This window comes from Phascolarctos cinereus, unplaced genomic scaffold (assembly GCF_003287225.1).
Source record: "Phascolarctos cinereus isolate Bilbo 61053 unplaced genomic scaffold, phaCin_HiC Scaffold_7;HRSCAF=346, whole genome shotgun sequence".
NCBI lineage: Eukaryota > Metazoa > Chordata > Mammalia > Diprotodontia > Phascolarctidae > Phascolarctos > Phascolarctos cinereus.
In genome coordinates, this window is record NW_027556180.1 from 92,221,020 (window position 1) to 92,238,869 (window position 17,850).

Below are 17,850 nucleotides of genomic sequence, written 5' to 3' on the forward strand. Positions count from 1 at the left end.
GTCTAAAGATGACAGAGGAGTCACACATCAACACTGATCAAGATTTCCTTGAAATCTCAAGAGATTCCTTGTGCCCCACTGCACTAGAATACTTGTGAACACTGAGGCAAAACCTGTGGTTCAGAGACATGTTCTTCAAGTCTCAGTGACCATCAGTTCCCACTCACCACCAGAAAAAGTCTGGAATTTGACTGAACCCTCTGCTGTATCACTCCAAAAATGCAGTATGATCCCTTTTAATTACATGCTAGGCTCACAACCCCAACCAATCAAGACACTTATTTCAAGAAGTACAGCTACTGCTATACTCCTTGGTCACTGCAGGGTTTAGACAGGAGACTAACATCTACCTCCTAGACCAGGACTGGGGAATCTGCAGCCTTGAGGCTACATGTGAACAGATCCTTTTATTAAGGGGGATTTGTTTTGTGAAGTTTGGATTCAGTCAAAGGGCCGTACTTAAGGACCTAGAGGGCCAAACATGGCCTCAGGGCCACAGGTTCCCCACCTCTGTCCTCAATTGACCATAATCTATAAAGCTGTTTTTACTGTATCTAATTTTGTTTCTAGTTGTATATCTAGTCATGTTCCAGAATGGAAACTTAAATATGGTATGTCCAAATTTATGTAACAAACTGTATGAAAACAGGATTCATTGATTTTATATAACTGACACTAAAGATTAAATTAAAGTTCACTGCTCTAGGATTTGAGTCAAATCACAAAATTTACCTTTTTAGTGATATTTTACTTTTAGCCAGGAATCGATTTTATAAACCACATTTTGCAGTGTTATAGATTAGATGCCTTTCTGAAAATCATTTTCATTGTCTCTAAATAAAAAGCAGGCTACAATGTTAGTTTAGTGTATACAATGCAAAGTCATTCACTTCATGTCATTTTGGAAATTATTGCTCAAGGTATAGGTTTTATGGTCTTTCATTTTCTGAAACCAGTTTTTAAGTAGCACATCTTCTGGAGTGTTTGGCAATTAAACAATATGCCATTTAGTTCATGTTATCTTTTAAAAGGACACAACTCTTTGTTCCAAGGAAGATTACTAGCCATCAATAAATAATGCGTTTAGAAAGATTTAAAAATACTTTCTCCCCCCAGGTGCCGCTAATGTGAATGGAAGAGAAAATGTTGTAGTGATTCACCCTGATTTTAGAATGATTGTCCTGGCCAACAGACCTGGATTTCCTTTCCTGGGCAACGATTTTTTTGGCACATTAGGTAAATTGCTTTGCCTTCCTGGGGAATAGAAACTAAGTAATATAGGTGATAATGGCCTGACATGGAATAATATGCAGTAAAACGAATGACTTTTTGCCTGATCTTCTCAGCTAAAGTTGTTTGAGTGCTACTGTTATCATAAAAGGTGCCATATTATGCCAATTTATAAGTCTCGTGGGGACATATTGTAAAGCCAATAGTTCTCTCTGACTGATTTAGTCTTGCTCCAAAGGTATTGAGGACTCCTGATTTTGCTCCGGTAAAGAATCCTAGTTCCTGGTTGAGGCCCAGAGCTCTTCAACTAATAAGTACTGAGAACCTGTTATGTCTTTGTCCTGTGTTATACGAGATATTGTTCAGGTCTGTGATGATAACGCTCCTTTAACCTGGGCCCAAGTCTTTGACTTTGTGCTGTGGAGGATAGAGAAAAGGATAAGATACTTACTTTTAAAATGAGTCTAATTAGGGAGACAAGACACAAACCTGTTCAATAATAGCAGTTATAAAGTATAGCAGTCCTAAAGTGCCAAAATGTATAAAATAGAAAACAGGTGATAGAGTAAGTCCAAATAGAGAAGGATAATGTGACCCTAAGTAATTAGCTTAAGACTTCATGGAGTCTCTTTAAAGTTTGTGTTGTTGGTGCTCTAAAGTCTAACCAAAAGGAACTCTGGCTATAAATAGATAGATTGAGAGATTGATCGATAGATATTGTTTTTCCATTTTACATATATAAGTCAAACAAAAGGGAACAATTATGTTTATTTCCCATTTAGTTTAGGTCATTTATTGGGTCATTACCTTTTTTATCATCAAAATGGACTAGTTACATGTCATGTGTTTGCCTTCCTCCCCAAGGTGACATTTTTAGCTGCCATGCAGTTGATAATCCTAAACCACAATCTGAACTTGAGATGCTCAGACAATATGGGCCAAATGTTCCAGAGCCAATCCTTCAGAAGCTTGTTGCTGCGTTTGGAGAACTGAGGCACCTAGCAGATCAGGGAATTATTAACTATCCATATTCCACCAGAGAAGTTGTCAACATAGTCAAACACTTACAGGTACAGCGTAAGTCTTTGCAGATATTTGAAAATTTTCAGTCCTATTTCATATTGCAAAATTTATATCAGTTTTCATTCTGATTCTTTCAAGTTCTTGTTTAAAGATGTATATCAAGACAGGGAGCACATGTGGCCTAGAATCAGGTACTGTGGAGCACTAATGTATGCTATTTATTTCAGTTTCAGAAAACTTTTGACAAGGCCTCATATCAAAGGGCATTAATTTTTTTTAAACATTTCCTTAGGATTCTGGGAAATTTTGTTATGGATAGAGAGCAGACTTAGAGATAAGAAAAAGAAGGAAGGCACAAGCAAGTACATCTCTGAATTAGGAACAATAAATATGCAACAATCAACAAGAATTTACTAACAACCTCCTTCATGCAGAACTCAGGTAGAGCTAGGACACTGCTGTCAGTTGGGTGTGTACAGAGTTGATGTAAGCCATTGTCCCTCACTTTGTGGAGTTTGCAGTCTGGTAATGAGAAGAGACAGAAGAATGTCACGAGATAACATGGTAAATGCGTTATGCAGTTGCTAAACAAAATGTTACTTTTGCCTTCTAAAGGGAAAGACCATTACTGATTGGAGAGATAGATTTCATGGAAGAGGTGACATTTGGGTTGGATGTTAAATGATAGGAATTCCCAAGAAATAAAGGAGATTATAGGCCTAAGTAACAACATGAGTAAAGGCAGCAGAACAAGTGAGCTCAAAATCTCTTGTGGAGGGAGGGCAGGAGCTAAGGGGAGGAAAGATTACAGGGGGCCTGGAACGCCAGGCAGAGGGTTTCGAACTGCCCTTACAAGTCAGTTGTGAGCTATGGCAGACTTTTGAACAGACAACTGACATGACTACATTGGGCCTGGCAATGATATGAAAGGGAGAGGCTGGAGACAGTTGCAGAAAAATCTCACAGTCTTATGTAAGCAGACACCTCTTGTCATGAGAAGATGTGAGACTGAACAAAGTGAAATTTAACCAATTCAGTCATCCTCCCTCTCTGCTGCTTTTCACTGCTAAACTTTGTAAAGAGCTCTCTGTGCTCATCATGGCTTGCATCTCCTCATCCTACTTCACAATCCTTCCCCGCTTCCCCGTCAGGGTGAGGCTGCATTAAATCACTTCCAGTGCTGGCTTCTGACCTCTGTAACTTCTGATTGTCTCTTTCCAAGAACGTCAGTAACCTACCTCATCATTGTAAAGCTCAGCAGTATTTTTTTAACATTGTGGACTACCCCTTTTTTTGATAGTCTTTCCTCCTTTGGCTTCCATGAAATGACTTTCTTTTCTCTCCTATTGATCTAACCACTCACACTCAGTCTCCTTCTGTGGTTCATCACTGTCCCTGCCCCCTAAGGATGGGGTACCCTTAGTACTCTGTCTTCAACCCTTTTCTTTTTTTCTGTATCTTGTCTGTTATTCCTATATCTTCAATTATCACCTCTCTGCCAATGATTTGGAATCTATAGAAATAATTCCAAGATCTCCTCTGAGCTCCTTTTATCCTGAGTGACTTGCTGGACATCCCACCTGCACCTTAAAAATCATGTCCCAAAGTGAATTTTTCCTTTGATTGTATAGTAATTTTAAACTATAGAGCAGAGTATTTCATTTAACATTGTACTTCCGATTTCCCATTTGCAAAACATTGTGATTAAGATATAAAAATGAAGACCCTTGGATTTTTATATTCCTGGCTGGGAGAATATGATAGAGCAAGTTATTCACTTATTCTTTATTTTTTATTAAAATATTTTAAAACTACTTGGCGTTTTAAAGTTGGCTAAAGAAGTGCTTGCCTTCATTTATATAGTAGATAAACAGCCAAAAAGCTGTCATTTTTCATCACCTCCAGAAATTATCCTCTTTCTTCTCATTTCATGTGCTTTCCTTTTTTCTAACTCATCTGGATTTCTGCCTCAGCTTTCCCCCATTCCTTTCCTTTTGTTTCTTCCACCCTTCTATGGTGGTCTTTTTTTTTCTTTTTCCTTTAGTCTCTTTTTTCTGTTCTATATGATAGTAATGTAATCCTGTATAGTACTTTGCATGAACTACATGAGAACTGGGTCAGTGTCTTGTATAATCTTTTTGCATTATCCGGTGTTTAGTGCAGAATAAGTTTTTTGCTGTGGAACACTTCCGCTTAAATATTCTACTCATTTACACCACCTTTCCTGAAACTTTAAAGCTGGAAAGTTTCAGAAGCATTGATTTCCAGATCACTGAGCATTTGGGTAAAAGAAATAATTTATTTTGTGTGCTGGAGCTGCTAACTTCAAAATTAGAAACAAGTCTTTTTTGAGGAAGTAGTCACCTAAGTGAATATCAGATATGATCAAATAGTACCTATCTAAATCATATGATTTTTATTTCCATTTTTAAACTTTTGCTTAATGAGATTGAGTTTTTCTCCTGCCCATTAATTTTAAATGTACTGTTGGTTGCTATCATTTTTGAGTTTTATTGCATGCTGCAGTTTAACTAGATGTCTAAGAAAAGTTTTTTTTTCTTAATGCAGAAATTTCCCGCTGAAGGACTTGCCAGCGTAGTGAGAAATGTATTTGACTTTGATTCCTACAACAGTGATATGAGGGAGATTTTGATTAACACTTTACACAAATACGGAATACCTATTGGAGCAAAACCTACCAGTGTGCAGCTGGCAAAGGAGTAAGATGAACATGCTGATTTTTTTGAAAAAACTCTTATTGTCATAAAAATTCTGATTTTAACTGCTCCTAATTCATTTAAAATATACTTTTATAATCCCTGCTAAATTCAGTTGGGGTTGAATTGACTTTTCCCTGCCAGATATGCAAATATATTTTACTACTCAATGTAATTAAATAATTCCTTTCTATGCACCTGCAAATTATTCTTTTTGAGTGTCACGTAAGTAGTTGTAAGATAATCCAATAAAGGGAAATATTTGTTTCTTTATTAGTCTGTGGGGTTTTTTTTGTTTAATTCCTGTTAACTCTCAACGTTTCATTTAAAAGTTAGTAACAAAAATAATTCTACATAAGAAAATTACACAAGGAATGTTCTTCTGTTAACAAGATGATTTTATTATATATATATATATATATATATATATATATATATATGTATATATACTCACACATATATCACCTAATTAATTATGACACATAGCATTTGAATTTTCAAGTCTTTGACAAGTTTGTTCCACCCATAGAAGATGATGGTAATGAGGCCAGTCCAATTTAATCTTAATGTAGATCAGTTAATACAATCTGTACCCCTAACATTAACTGTCTAACTTGCAAATGTGTGCTCTTGACCAGAAGGTAACTGGTAAATAAACTTGTTCTTTTTAAATGAATCAGCACAAACCCATCATGATTCCTGGAAAAATACTCTTTTTAAGTAACCAGATAATATAAATGTAAATAAATTTAATAAGTCTAGTGTGGCAGCTATATGTTATAAATTTTATGAAAGGATATTATTCAGTATTTTATGACAATTTTAAACTATAGTTTAGCTAAAATGTTATGTGTAGAAAATGCATATTTATCATTTTGTTAGGAAATGACATTTTGTCAAGAATTCAAAATTATTTCAGTAATTTTACATGTCTAGATTATATATGCAACTATTGTTCCTATTTATTTAATAAATGGAGATGTTTTAAAATAATATAGTCAAAACTTTTGCCAATGAGAGCAAATCATTAAAACAAATCAGTATTGCTTACAGAGAAACAAATATTTCCCTTTTTTTGTGATAAAAGCACAGGACGAAATTATGCAAAGATTTGCATTGGTTTTTATCATTAACGAGGAAGAAATTTTTTTTCTGGAAAAATGTTATGGTTAATGCATTTGTTAATGCATAGATGCCTCCTGGAGTAGTTCTGCTCTGCTTGTTGCCTAGCAACCATATGGACATGTTGAAGCAAGGTTAGTAACCTAATTATTATGGCATTTCTTGCTTAGGGCATTCTGTTGGTAAGTATCCTCTGCCTTAGAATTAAAGTGTGTCCTTTATATTTTAGTTTCTAATAGTGAAAGTATTCTCCATTTGCTTGTTAAAAATAATTTCTTAATTATCAAGTATGTGTGTGAGGCTCTTACGTTAATATTCTGTTTATTTAAATTAGACATTCACAGTAAGAGTGCCTAATTTATTTTTCTCCATACTGGGCACACATTTGAGATAAAAGGTAAAATTCTCGTATTCAGTAAGTAATCATAATAGACGGTACAGTGGCTAGAGTGCCAGGTGTGGCGTCAAGAAAATTCCTCTTCCTGAGTTCAAATCCAGACTCAGACACCTACTAGCTGTGTGACCCTGGGCAAGTCATTTAACCTTGTTTACCTGAGTTTCCTCATCTGTAAAATGAGCTGGCAAACTCATGGCAAACTAGTATCTTTGTCAAGAAAAACCCCATAGGGATCAGGAAGAGTCTTGACAGGACAGAAAAATGATGAAATAACAAGAAAATCATAATTAAGACTCCTAGAAATTTCAGTGCCCAGAAAAGAAAGCAATTTTCTGTACTTCCATCCTTTAAAGGATGATTAATTTCATTGATTTAGGTATTTCCTGTACTGTGTAAGTCATCACCCAGCACTTTAATCTTGTGTGATTCTTGTCTGTGTCCTTCAGTAGAACTTCATATAATTTGCACTCCATGTGCAGGAAGACTCCTCAAGGCCTTTTTGTAGTTCGTGGTGCCCTGTTCATGGTTCCTAGGCACATTCAGGCTTTTAGTCTATGTTCCTTCTTCCTATATGACCAGCCCACCTCCTTATCTATTCCTATATGAACTTGATGGTGTCTTTTGCTATCAAGGTTTTATGCTGTGGTCCACTTACACTTACTCTGTGGGTGATTTTATCATCCATTAATAACCCTCAGCAATAGTGATAATAATAATAATAATGATGATGATGATGATAATAAGCACTTTAAGATTTGTAGAGTTCTTACCAATGTTATCTCATTTTATCCTCACAACACACTCACACACACATTTTTCCCTTCATTTTTTATTATACTTTCTTCTTGAAATTTTAAATTCCAAGACATTTCTCCTTCACCTAATGAAAATGTTAATAAAGAAATAGATGGACCATCTTGAGGGGCAGCGTGATGTAGTTCGAGAGATGTCCTCAAAGCCAGGAACACCTGGCTTCAAGTCCTGCCTCTGATACACGCTTAACTGTTTGACATTGAGTAAGCTACTCACCCCCTTGGTACATGGCTATAAATTCCAGAGAAGATGCTGACCTGTATTTGTATAAGTAGTTTCCTCACTGGAAGCTCCATATACCACTGAAATCGTAGCTCTTACGTAAGTCTCTAAACTTGCTACCTTGAATTAGGCTGGTAATTGTGTGAGTAAAGATGCGTATGGATGTGAGAGACAATGTGGAAGTGGAAGGCTTTGAGTGCAAGCCATGTGTGACTTATTGGTCATTTGAGCATCTGGCCTCTTCACATTTAGAGAGGCCCAGTTCATAAAACTGCTCTTTAAAGAAGTACAAGACACAATGAAATCACAAAATGTGACACTTGCCAACTCAGTGACCATCAGTGAGTCATTTCCCTTCTCTGAAGCCTTTACTTTCATTTTCTATAATTCAGTGATAATACTTGTAGACCTTGGAACACTATGAAAATATGAGTTATCTATGTTATAAATGTATAATAATTATAAATAATAATAACTAGCATTAATATTATCCTTTAAAGTTTGCAAAGCACTTTACACGTGTTTTTCTTTGATCTTCACAACAACCCAGTGATGTATGGTGATATTAGCATTGCCATTTTACAGGTGAGGAAACTGAGTCTGAGAGTAGTTAAATGAATTGGTCAGGGTCACCCAGCTAGTGTCTGAGGCAGGATTTGAACTCAGTATTACTCCAATTCCAATGCTTTATTCACTGAATCACCTAACTGCATATACGTGTGTGTGTGTGTTTCTGGCATTTTAACAATTGTAATCTTAGAGATATGCTTTGGCATTGACTCAGAGAACTAATGTACTAAGAAATAACTTTTCTCAAAAATATTTCCTCTCTTCTTTTGTCTGTATCTTCATCTAAAGTGGTTTGTATAATACCTTATGTTAGATTTACATGCTATCACGCACAAAGAGTACCACAGAGTTTGTCGTTATTTCACGTAGTCAGAGGGAGCTGCTTTGAGGATGGAATGTATCACCTATTGATAGAGTCACATCTCTGTGCAATGGAGGAAGAAGTAAATTTGATATTCAAGCACTAAGAACACCATGGGCATGAAGGCAGTTTCTTGAATTGGAGTTTATGTCTAGACACTGAGGTTCAAATTACTCTACTTAAAAAGTTTTTAGAATTATTAATGACCCACTTAATAAGTACTTAAAGTATAGGCTCATGAAACCTGTGATGGTTGTAATAGATCCTTTCTTTGTGGCACACCTTAGTGAATCATGCTAGATAAACTTTTGACTCTTGGGTTTTAACAGGTCTGAGAGTGAAAAGTTTACTGCAGATTAATAGTCCTTGAAGAGACAAAACAAACGTAATAAAGGACCTGTGGCTAATAAATATCATACAGAGGTCACACACAGCTTGATTTGGGAAGGGAGAGAGGAGCAAAGGAGGAAAGGGATTGAGCATTTATGTAGCACCTACTATGTGCCAGGCACTGTGCTGAGCACTTTTTTTTTTAAACAAATATTGTATCATTTGATCCTCACAATAACCCTTCAAAGGAAGTACTGTTATGATCCCCATTTTACAGTTGAGGAAACTGAGGCAGAGGTTCAGTGACTTGACTGGGGGTTACTGAACTAGGAAGTGTCTAAGGCTGGATTGGAACTTAGATTTCTCTCATTGCAGACCTAGCTCTGTCTCCACTTTGCCACCAGTGACCTCCAAAGAAGGAGTAACACATGGTTTTAAACCGTTGTATTAGTAACACATGCCTTTTGGTGGAGGAGGTGGTACATATGTGAATAGGATTTTAACTGAATATCTATTACTGTAAAATAGGATGCAGTGGGATCCTGTTAAGCAAAATAAAAGCCATAACAATGTGAGAGTACGTTGGGGTCACTGTTTTATTATTAATTCAAAATACAGTTCACTCTTATGGAGCTCTTATAAAAAAGTCCAATGGTGTTAAATAAATAGAGCACAAAGATAGTTTCTGGCCTCTATGAAGTGTCATCCAGCTTCTCTCGATCCCTGGTGCTCATTTCTTTTGGCTTTGGCTGCTTATTTCCCCATTAATCCTTGCTAGTTTTTCTGATTTTCACTCTTTCTCATCCTGACTGTATAGTACCTAAGTCACTTATTCTCCTGAATCAATTAACTAGTCATTCAGCATGATAGCCTTGGAGATGGAGCCATGATGATGGGGAACTAATAATCGATCGTGATAGATTGCCTACTAATATCCCCTTGAGAGCTTCTTGGGCAGATATGCTTGGTTAGACTGTATGTATTTGTTTGCCTTCACCATGGGCTGACTACACACAGTACCTTGTATATAGGATACATTAAAAAAAAGTAGCTGTTGAGGGACTACTCACAAGAATTTTGAGGTTATAGAGCTAAAGTGAAACGGGCCTCAGAAGGCATCTAGTCTAAACCTCTCATTTTATAGATGCGAAAACTGATGCCCAGGATGATTTACCTAAGTCCCACAGGTAATAAATATCAGAGGTAGGATCAGAAACCAAGTGCTCTGATTGCAGAGCCAGTCAATTTTCTTAATATAAAATAGTGGCATTTTAAAGGCTGTAGACCTCACTTCTAATAGAAAATTATTTCCTAATTTATTTCTAATAATATTTTATGGGAAGTTCGAAGCTCTTTGCAGCAATGCAAGATTTACAGTGATACAAGTTCATTAAGCATAACTTTCCCAGAATCCTAGTTAATGCTATATTTTTCTTCGGTGGAGAATAAAGACCAGCTATTAACACTTTTCATTTTATTAAAACTTGAAGATGTTTGTGTTTTCTTATGGGGCAAAATACTATCCATGTATCTGGAAACAGTTGCATGTGAAGTTTTGTAGCAAGTTAATCACTGCCAGATTACCATTCATTCTCAAGAAAAATTCCTCTAGAAAAAAGCTTATATGGAATTAAAGGCAAGGTTAATATAATTGAAGTTGTTTCAAGTTCAGTTAAAACTCATCCAGTTTTGTGTAATGCTCTTCCATGTAGAAGACACATTTCACTGAGAAGAGTGCTTTATGAAAACATTTCATTCCCGGGCACCTTGATTGAAAAGTTGCTAATCTAGAATGTATCAGACTGAAGTGTTCATATTTTTTTTTCTCTGTTACACTTCTTTCTTTAGATTTTAAATTTCAAGACGTTTCTTCTTTATATAATGAATAGATTCATAAAGTGGTATGCAGTGCCCTTGTGGGCAAGAGAGAGCCATTCATATCAACAGATTGCTTAAATATTATTATCTGATTCGGTCACACAAGAATGATGGCAATAGACAAATCATATATGAAAATAATGACCACATATGTGAAAGGGCCTTAAAATGACTAAATCTACACAGAGGCCCCTGTTTTAGCCATGTAATAATTGTTCAGATGTCTTCTTGGCAATCATTCTCCTCCTGATTTCCAAAGTTGTCATGAAAGAAAAATCTCATTGCCCTCAACTCACTAATCTGTGCTCTCTGGAACCCTTACTCTCTTATTAACAAACTGCCCTTTGAATTAGACCATTTCTTTTTATACTCTCTATCTTCTCACAGTAAAGACAGTATTCCTGGAAACTTTCTCCAATTCTGGATGCTTTTTCTCTTGTGCCCCCTTACACAGCTGGGCCAGGAGAAGGTGTAGCCTCCACTCTGCTGCTCTCTCTCAGCAACTTCTCCTTCTTGGAGATTCATTCTGTCCACCTCTTCCCAGATACTGGGTAATACCAAGACTTTAGATCATTCCTCCTCCATTTTTAAGGAGTTCAGGAGTTCACTCAGATTTCCTCTGAACCCCAACCCCTTTCCTTATACCTGGGGATTTCATTAATGTCGTTGTTGTTCCTTCAGACAGCCTGGCCTCTTATTTCATCTGCCTTCTCAACCTCAGTGACCTGCCATTCACTCTGCCTCACTGGATTATAGGAGTAGAGATTAAGCTGGAAGGGCACTCAGAGGTCATCTAGTCCAATCTCCTTGTTTCATGGATAATAAAACTGAAACCCAGAGAAATAAATTTGCCCAGGATTACACATATAGTAGGTGACAGATGCAAGAGATTTGATCCTGGGCACTATGATTCCAAATCCATCACTCTTTCTGCTGTACCACAGGGAAGGTCATAGCATTGATCTCATAGTGTCATAGCTTTTTCTTGTTTCTCTCATGTCTCTGACTTTTCCTTTTCAGTCTCCTTTGCTCCGTGTCCCACTCCCTATGAGTATACTCCATGTCTCTCCTGGTTTGCTGATAGTGATTCACCTGGGTTCAGCGATCATCTTGGGTTCAGTGATCATCTCTGACAGACGTGTGTGTGTGAGTGACACGCACACACACACACACACACACACACACACACACATACACACACACACAGTTATCCCTTCCACTTCACGACTTTCCCCGTTGCAGTTTCCATATATCACAGATCAGCATAAGAAATTAAATGGGAATTTTTTGAGAGTTTTGCGGACAATACACAAAGGCTTGCAAATGACACAGAAAAAGTTTAGAAACTTAGAAATGCATGAAATATATGTATAGTATTGCATAATGTAGACATATTTTATCTTTTAATACCATAAAAATTCAGACTTCTCTGATATGAAGGGAAGGCCAAAAAATTTTATGTGGATTTCCCAGATTGCAGGGGTGCTATACCCCTTACCCCCATGATGTGGAAGGGATAACTGTGTGTTCATCTTTTCTTCTCTTTCACTCATCTTAAACATATCCTTCATTATTTTCATAAACTCCATTCACTCCACCCTGCTAATGCTTTCCTGCTTTATTGCCCTTACTCTGGCTTTACTTCAAACTATTCAAAATCTTGATCCTATAGTTAATCAGTTCAGCAGAATCACTCAAGAAGTATTCATTAAGTGCTTAGTATATATCATGTGCTGTGTTTAGGTAGACACTGGAGATACAAAAATACAGCTAAAACAGCTTGTGCTCTTAAGAAGCCTGTGTTTCAATGGAAGACACCACATGTACATATTATATATACAAAATAAAAACAAATTGGGGAAAGTAGAGACTAAATGGTGGGAGTAATCAGTTGACTATCATATTTACATATCCAGCCTTTACCTCTCTCTTGATCTCTAGTCCTGGAGAATTGAATCCAAATTCATTATATCCAAAGCAGAACTCAGTGTTTTTTGAAGTAACTCCACTCCACCTTCCCATTTTCCTGTATCTGCTAAGGTTACCACAGTTCTTCCATTCACCTAGATTTGCAACCTTGAAAGCATCCTTGATTTTATGCCTCTTTTTTATCCCTCTGTCCAATACATGACCACTCTTTTTGTGTCTACTTCCTCAGTATTTTTCATACTCTTCCCCTTCTTTCCACTCACAAGGCCACAACCCATGTTCAGGACTTTATCATCTCTCTCTCTTTCTCCCTTGAACTCTTACAACAGCCTCTTTTTAAATTTTTTTTCATTTATTTTTTCTCAATTTACATGTAAAACCAATTTTTAACATTCATTTTTTTAAACTTTGAATTCCCCTCCCTGAAAAGGTAAGCAATTTGATATAGGTTATACATGTAAAGTCATGCAAAACATATTTCCATATTAGCCGTGTTACAAAAGAAAGCACAGATGCCCCCCCAAAAAAAAACAAACAAGAAAAATTAAAAAACATGCTTTAATCTGCATTCAGATTCCATCAATTCTTTTTCTGGAGGTGGAGAATATTTTTCATCATAAGTACTACAGAATTTACAACAGTCTCTTAATCAGATTTCCAAATTCTAGCCTCTCCTCTCAGTCATCCATCCACACAGCTGCCAAACTGATATCCCTAAAGCACAAGTCTGACCATGTTACTCCACTGATAAAGCATGAGCAGTTCTTAGTTGTAAAATACAGATTCCTTGGTTTGGCATTTAAAACAGTTCACAGAGTTCTCCAGACATTTCCCATGACTCTATCAAAAAGCATTTAGTAAGGCTTACTTTGTTTGCTCTCTTCCCTTCTCCCTTCACTCTGTGCAGCCAAACTGGTCTGCGTGCTAATAGTCCCTATGCCCAACATTGTCTGCCACTCCCTGCCTTTGCTTAGGCTGTCCCCCATGCCTGGAATGCATTCCCTCCTTGCCTCAGCCTCTGGCAGTCCCCAGCTCCCTTCGAGGCTTAGCCTCGGTGCTTCCTCTTACAAAAGGCCTTTTCTGATCCCACCACATCAGTACTTTCACCACCCTTTCCTAGAAATGACTACATTTCCCTTGTATTTCCTTAGCCCTGCACAGCTTATAATATTAGAGGGCAGAGGATTGTTTTTGGTTTTTGTCTTTGTATTTCCAATACCAGTGCTGAGCTTTAGTCAAGAAGGAAGGAAACGAGCCTTTTTAAAGTACCTACTTTGTAACAAGCACTGTGCTAAGTACTTAGCTCTAGGCCTAGTGCTCTAACAGCTGTACCACCTAGAAACCTGGAACAGGAAGACCTGAGTTCCAAATCAGCCTCAGGCAGTTGGGACCCTGGGACCTTGAGACCCTGGTCAAGTCACTTGATCTCAGCCTTAGTTTTCTTGTCTATAAAGTGGGGATCATAATAGCATCTACCTGGAAGAACTATTATAAAGACAAAATGAGATATCTGTAAAGTGCTTTCCAAACCTTAAAACACTACTTAAATACTAGATAGATAACTGCTAGTAGTAGTAGTAGTAGTAGTAGTAGTAGTAGTAGTAGTAGTAGTAGTAGTACCATCAGCAGCAGTAGCAGCAGCAACAATAATGTAGGGTCTGGTTTTTACCAAGCATTAATGAACAATAAATTGAATTGAATTTAAGAAAAAAACAACCTTTGAATTAACTGCATCCAAATTGTGTGTTTTTATGTAGGCAGCATTAAGCATTATGTAGGCAGCTTAAAAATCACCCTAAAAGTACAAGTACAGATCTACATAGAAATGTGTATGATGTTAGCAACTTTATCTTTCCTCTAGTAATTCCAGTTATGCTGATGTATATCCTTAAGAGGTAGGCTAGAGTATCCAATACTCTGGGCAGTTTACCTCATTGGCACATGAGGCATGCCAAAAGAAGCTACCTTCATGGGTTTCAAGCAAAACACGTATCCATGGTGACAATTATGTTAATTCATACTTCCCTGCCCAGAATTCCTGCCTTGTAAGGATATTCCTTTCCCCAAAACTGATCCTCAAGGTAGATTCAAACTATCTCAAAAGTGTCTGTTTCTTCTTTTCATCCTGCTCTGACACCCAGGCAAGCCACAATGTCAGATGTGATATGGAGCAGATTTGTTGTTTTTAGCTACAACTGAGATAGGCAATGGCCAATGAAAAAGTAAGTATAGTAATAGCTAGCATTTAAAAAGCACTTTAAGGTTTTTTCAAAGCCCTTTATATATTATCTCAATTAATTAACAAAGCAAGGATAAGTGTGAGTGTAGTAAGATATTTCTGTGCAAAATATCATTGTAAGTATTCATACTTTTTTATTGTTGAATGACACAGGAATATATGGAATCCTAAAGCTTGAAAGGGTCTTTGATGTCTCAGTCTTATTTTATACCTGTACAAACTAAGGCCAAGGGGAGGTCAGTTAATAAGTCATGTAGAATGTATTCAGTGTCTGCTATGTGTTCCTGGGCATTGTGCTAAGCCCTGGAGATACAAAGAAGGGCAAAAGACAGTCCCTTTTCTCAAAGAGCTTACTGTATAATGAGGGAGGCAGCATGCAAACAGCTATGTGTAAAGAAGATATACACAGGATAAACTAGAGATAATCAACAAAAGGAAGAGGCAGCCAGATGACACAGTGGATAGAGTGCCGGGCCTGGAGTCAGGAAGACCTGAGTCCAAATCCAGACTTAGACACTTGCTAGCTGTGTGTCTTGGGCAAGTCACTTATCCCTGTTTGACTCAGTTTCCTTATCTATAAAATGAGCTTTCTTTGTCCAAAAAACCCCAAATAGGGTCACGAAGAGTCAGGAACAACTGAACCACAATAAAAACAAAAGGAAGGCACTAATATTAAGGGAGATCAGGAAAAGCTTCTTGAAGGTCAGACTGACTGAGACTTGAAGGAAACCAGGAAAGCTGAGGCAGATGAGGATGGAGAGAAATCCAAGCATGAAGGACAGCCAATGAAAATTCACAGAGTTTGAAGGTGAGGTACTTTGTGTGAGGAAAAGCAAGGAGACCAGTGTCACTGGAGTGCAGAGTTTGTGGTGGGGGGATAAGGTTTAAGAACTCTGAAGAGAAAGAAAGGGTCCAGGTTATAAGAGGATTTAAGAGTTTATGCCTCTTAGATGCAAAAGGGAGCCACTGGAGTTGATTAAATTGAGGAAGGGGGAGGGTGTTGACACGATCAGACTTTGGCTTTAGAAAGATCAGAATGACAGCTGATTGGAGGAGGAACAGGAATGGATAGAGACTTGAGGCAGGGAGACCAACCAGTAGACTGTTACGGGAGTCCAAGCATGAGGTAATAAGGCTCTACACCAAGATGGTGGCAAAGTTAGAAGAGAGAAAAGGAGTATACAAAAGAGGTCAAGAAGACAGAATTGATTGGATATGGAGGATGAGAGAAAGTGAGGAGTCAAAAATGACACTTTGATTTGGAGCCATGACTGGGAGGATGGTGCTACCCTCCCCATAATAAGGAAGTTTAGAAGAGGGAAGGATTTGCAGGGAAAGATGAATTCAGTTTTGAATGTATTGAGCTTATGTCTACATCCAGTTCAAAATGTCCAATAGAGAGACAGACATAATTTTTTCCCAAAGTTACACAGAGATGAGGCTTGAACCCCATTCTCTTTATTACATTTCTGGTGCTGTTTCCACTGTTTCTCTGGGAATGGGAAGCACTTTGCATCATAAGCTGTAATGAAGAACAAGAATGCATTTTCTACTTTTTAATGTTGTCAAACCCTTCTGTGTTGCTTTTTTGCTTTATTAATTGTCTCAGGAAAAGTTTTCAAGAAAGACATGGTAAATATAAAAGACACAAATTTTGTGTGACATGATGATCCATTTGTTTCCAGAACCTTTGGAGATGTCTGAGGGACCATAAGGTTCTGTAAACTAGTATGAAGACTGACAGTAGTACTCTGCTAAAGAATAAAGTTCAGTGTTCTTTTCCACACTCGACACACAACTCTTGACATGGCCATTCTTAATACATTCTTAATAAGATTCATCTGTTTATTAGAGATTACAGAGCATTCATTTTCAATTCAGCAATTAAGATCCTACTATGTGCAAAAGCATTATATTAGGTGCTGGAGATGGAAAGATGAAATAATGTAGTGACAATTTCCTTTTCTGCAGGAAGTATAGTTCTGGCTCTTCCTGCCTTTCTTTATTATATCCATAATGACCCCAGTGCTAGGGGTTTTCCTGGACTCTTCAACTCTTTTTGCCAACCTTTGAAGAAAACTTGTCACCATTTAGACTTCCAGTTGAGCCACAGGGAAGTTTCTCCTTAAAGTGAACTCTTCTGAGAACCACTTAATTTGGCATGCTGGCCTCATCACCATTAATGTAATGGAAGTCGGCTTGAGCAGGGCAATTATTAATCACTGTAGCATGAATATATTCCTAACCCCTTGTGACTTCAGACCCATAAGCAGTCAGCCCCCACGTCTCTGTGGAGAAAACACAATTCACTAGATAATTTGGCAGGAAGACCTTCAAACTTAAAAAAAAAAAGAGTTGTTCACAAAGAAGGTGTCTTCCCTCCCAGGTTTTCATATTTCTTTTCACACTGAATAGCTTTATTTTCTCACCACAGCTTTTGTGTGTGTGTGTGTGTGTGTGTGTGTTGTGTGTGTGTGTGTGCGCGTGTGTGTGTGTGCGTGTGCTACAGCACAGAATTTAGCTAATTTTCATACTTCTTTGCTCCCTTCTAGAACACACCTTCACAGCCAACAGTGCCTCTCTGCATATCTTAGACTAGCTTCATTTATCCCAGGAACTTTTTTAAAGTATTTGTTTAAAATTGACTTCCTCAGTTGAAGTATTAATTGCAGTTACTTTTCATTAGACAGACACTGTTGACACTTTGTAATGGAGCCATCCACTATAACACTTCAGCTCAACTTCCCTCTTTGGAGGAATTCTACTGGTTTTTTTTTTCTTTCAAAACATGTATTGGATTTCTACTTTTCCTCAGTTAGAGGGAAGTGTTCAGGTAGTTCTGTTGACTGCTCTGTTTTGTACTTTCTGGGGTTTGTGGTTTTATTTTATTTTGATTTCATTGTTTTTATTTTATTGAAATTGAATTTCAGTTTCATTGTTTTCTGCAGGTATAATCTTAAAATCATAATCTTAAAGCTGGGAGGGACCTCAGTGGTCATCTAGCCCAACCCTCATTTTT

General features: G+C 37.3%; 1 protein-coding gene across 2 annotated transcripts in view; it reads left to right on the forward strand.

The window, feature by feature from the left end:
* The window catches only part of VWA8 (von Willebrand factor A domain containing 8), a 391,323-nt gene that overhangs the window by 217,095 nt on the left and 156,378 nt on the right, over nucleotides 1–17,850 (forward strand). For both annotated transcript variants that reach the window (XM_020977001.2, XM_020977000.2), the window contains exons 24-26: nucleotides 1,117–1,236; nucleotides 2,095–2,300; nucleotides 4,822–4,973. In XM_020977001.2, the coding sequence (XP_020832660.1) occupies nucleotides 1,117–1,236; nucleotides 2,095–2,300; nucleotides 4,822–4,973 (478 nt within the window). The remainder of the gene's footprint in view (nucleotides 1–1,116; nucleotides 1,237–2,094; nucleotides 2,301–4,821; nucleotides 4,974–17,850) is intronic.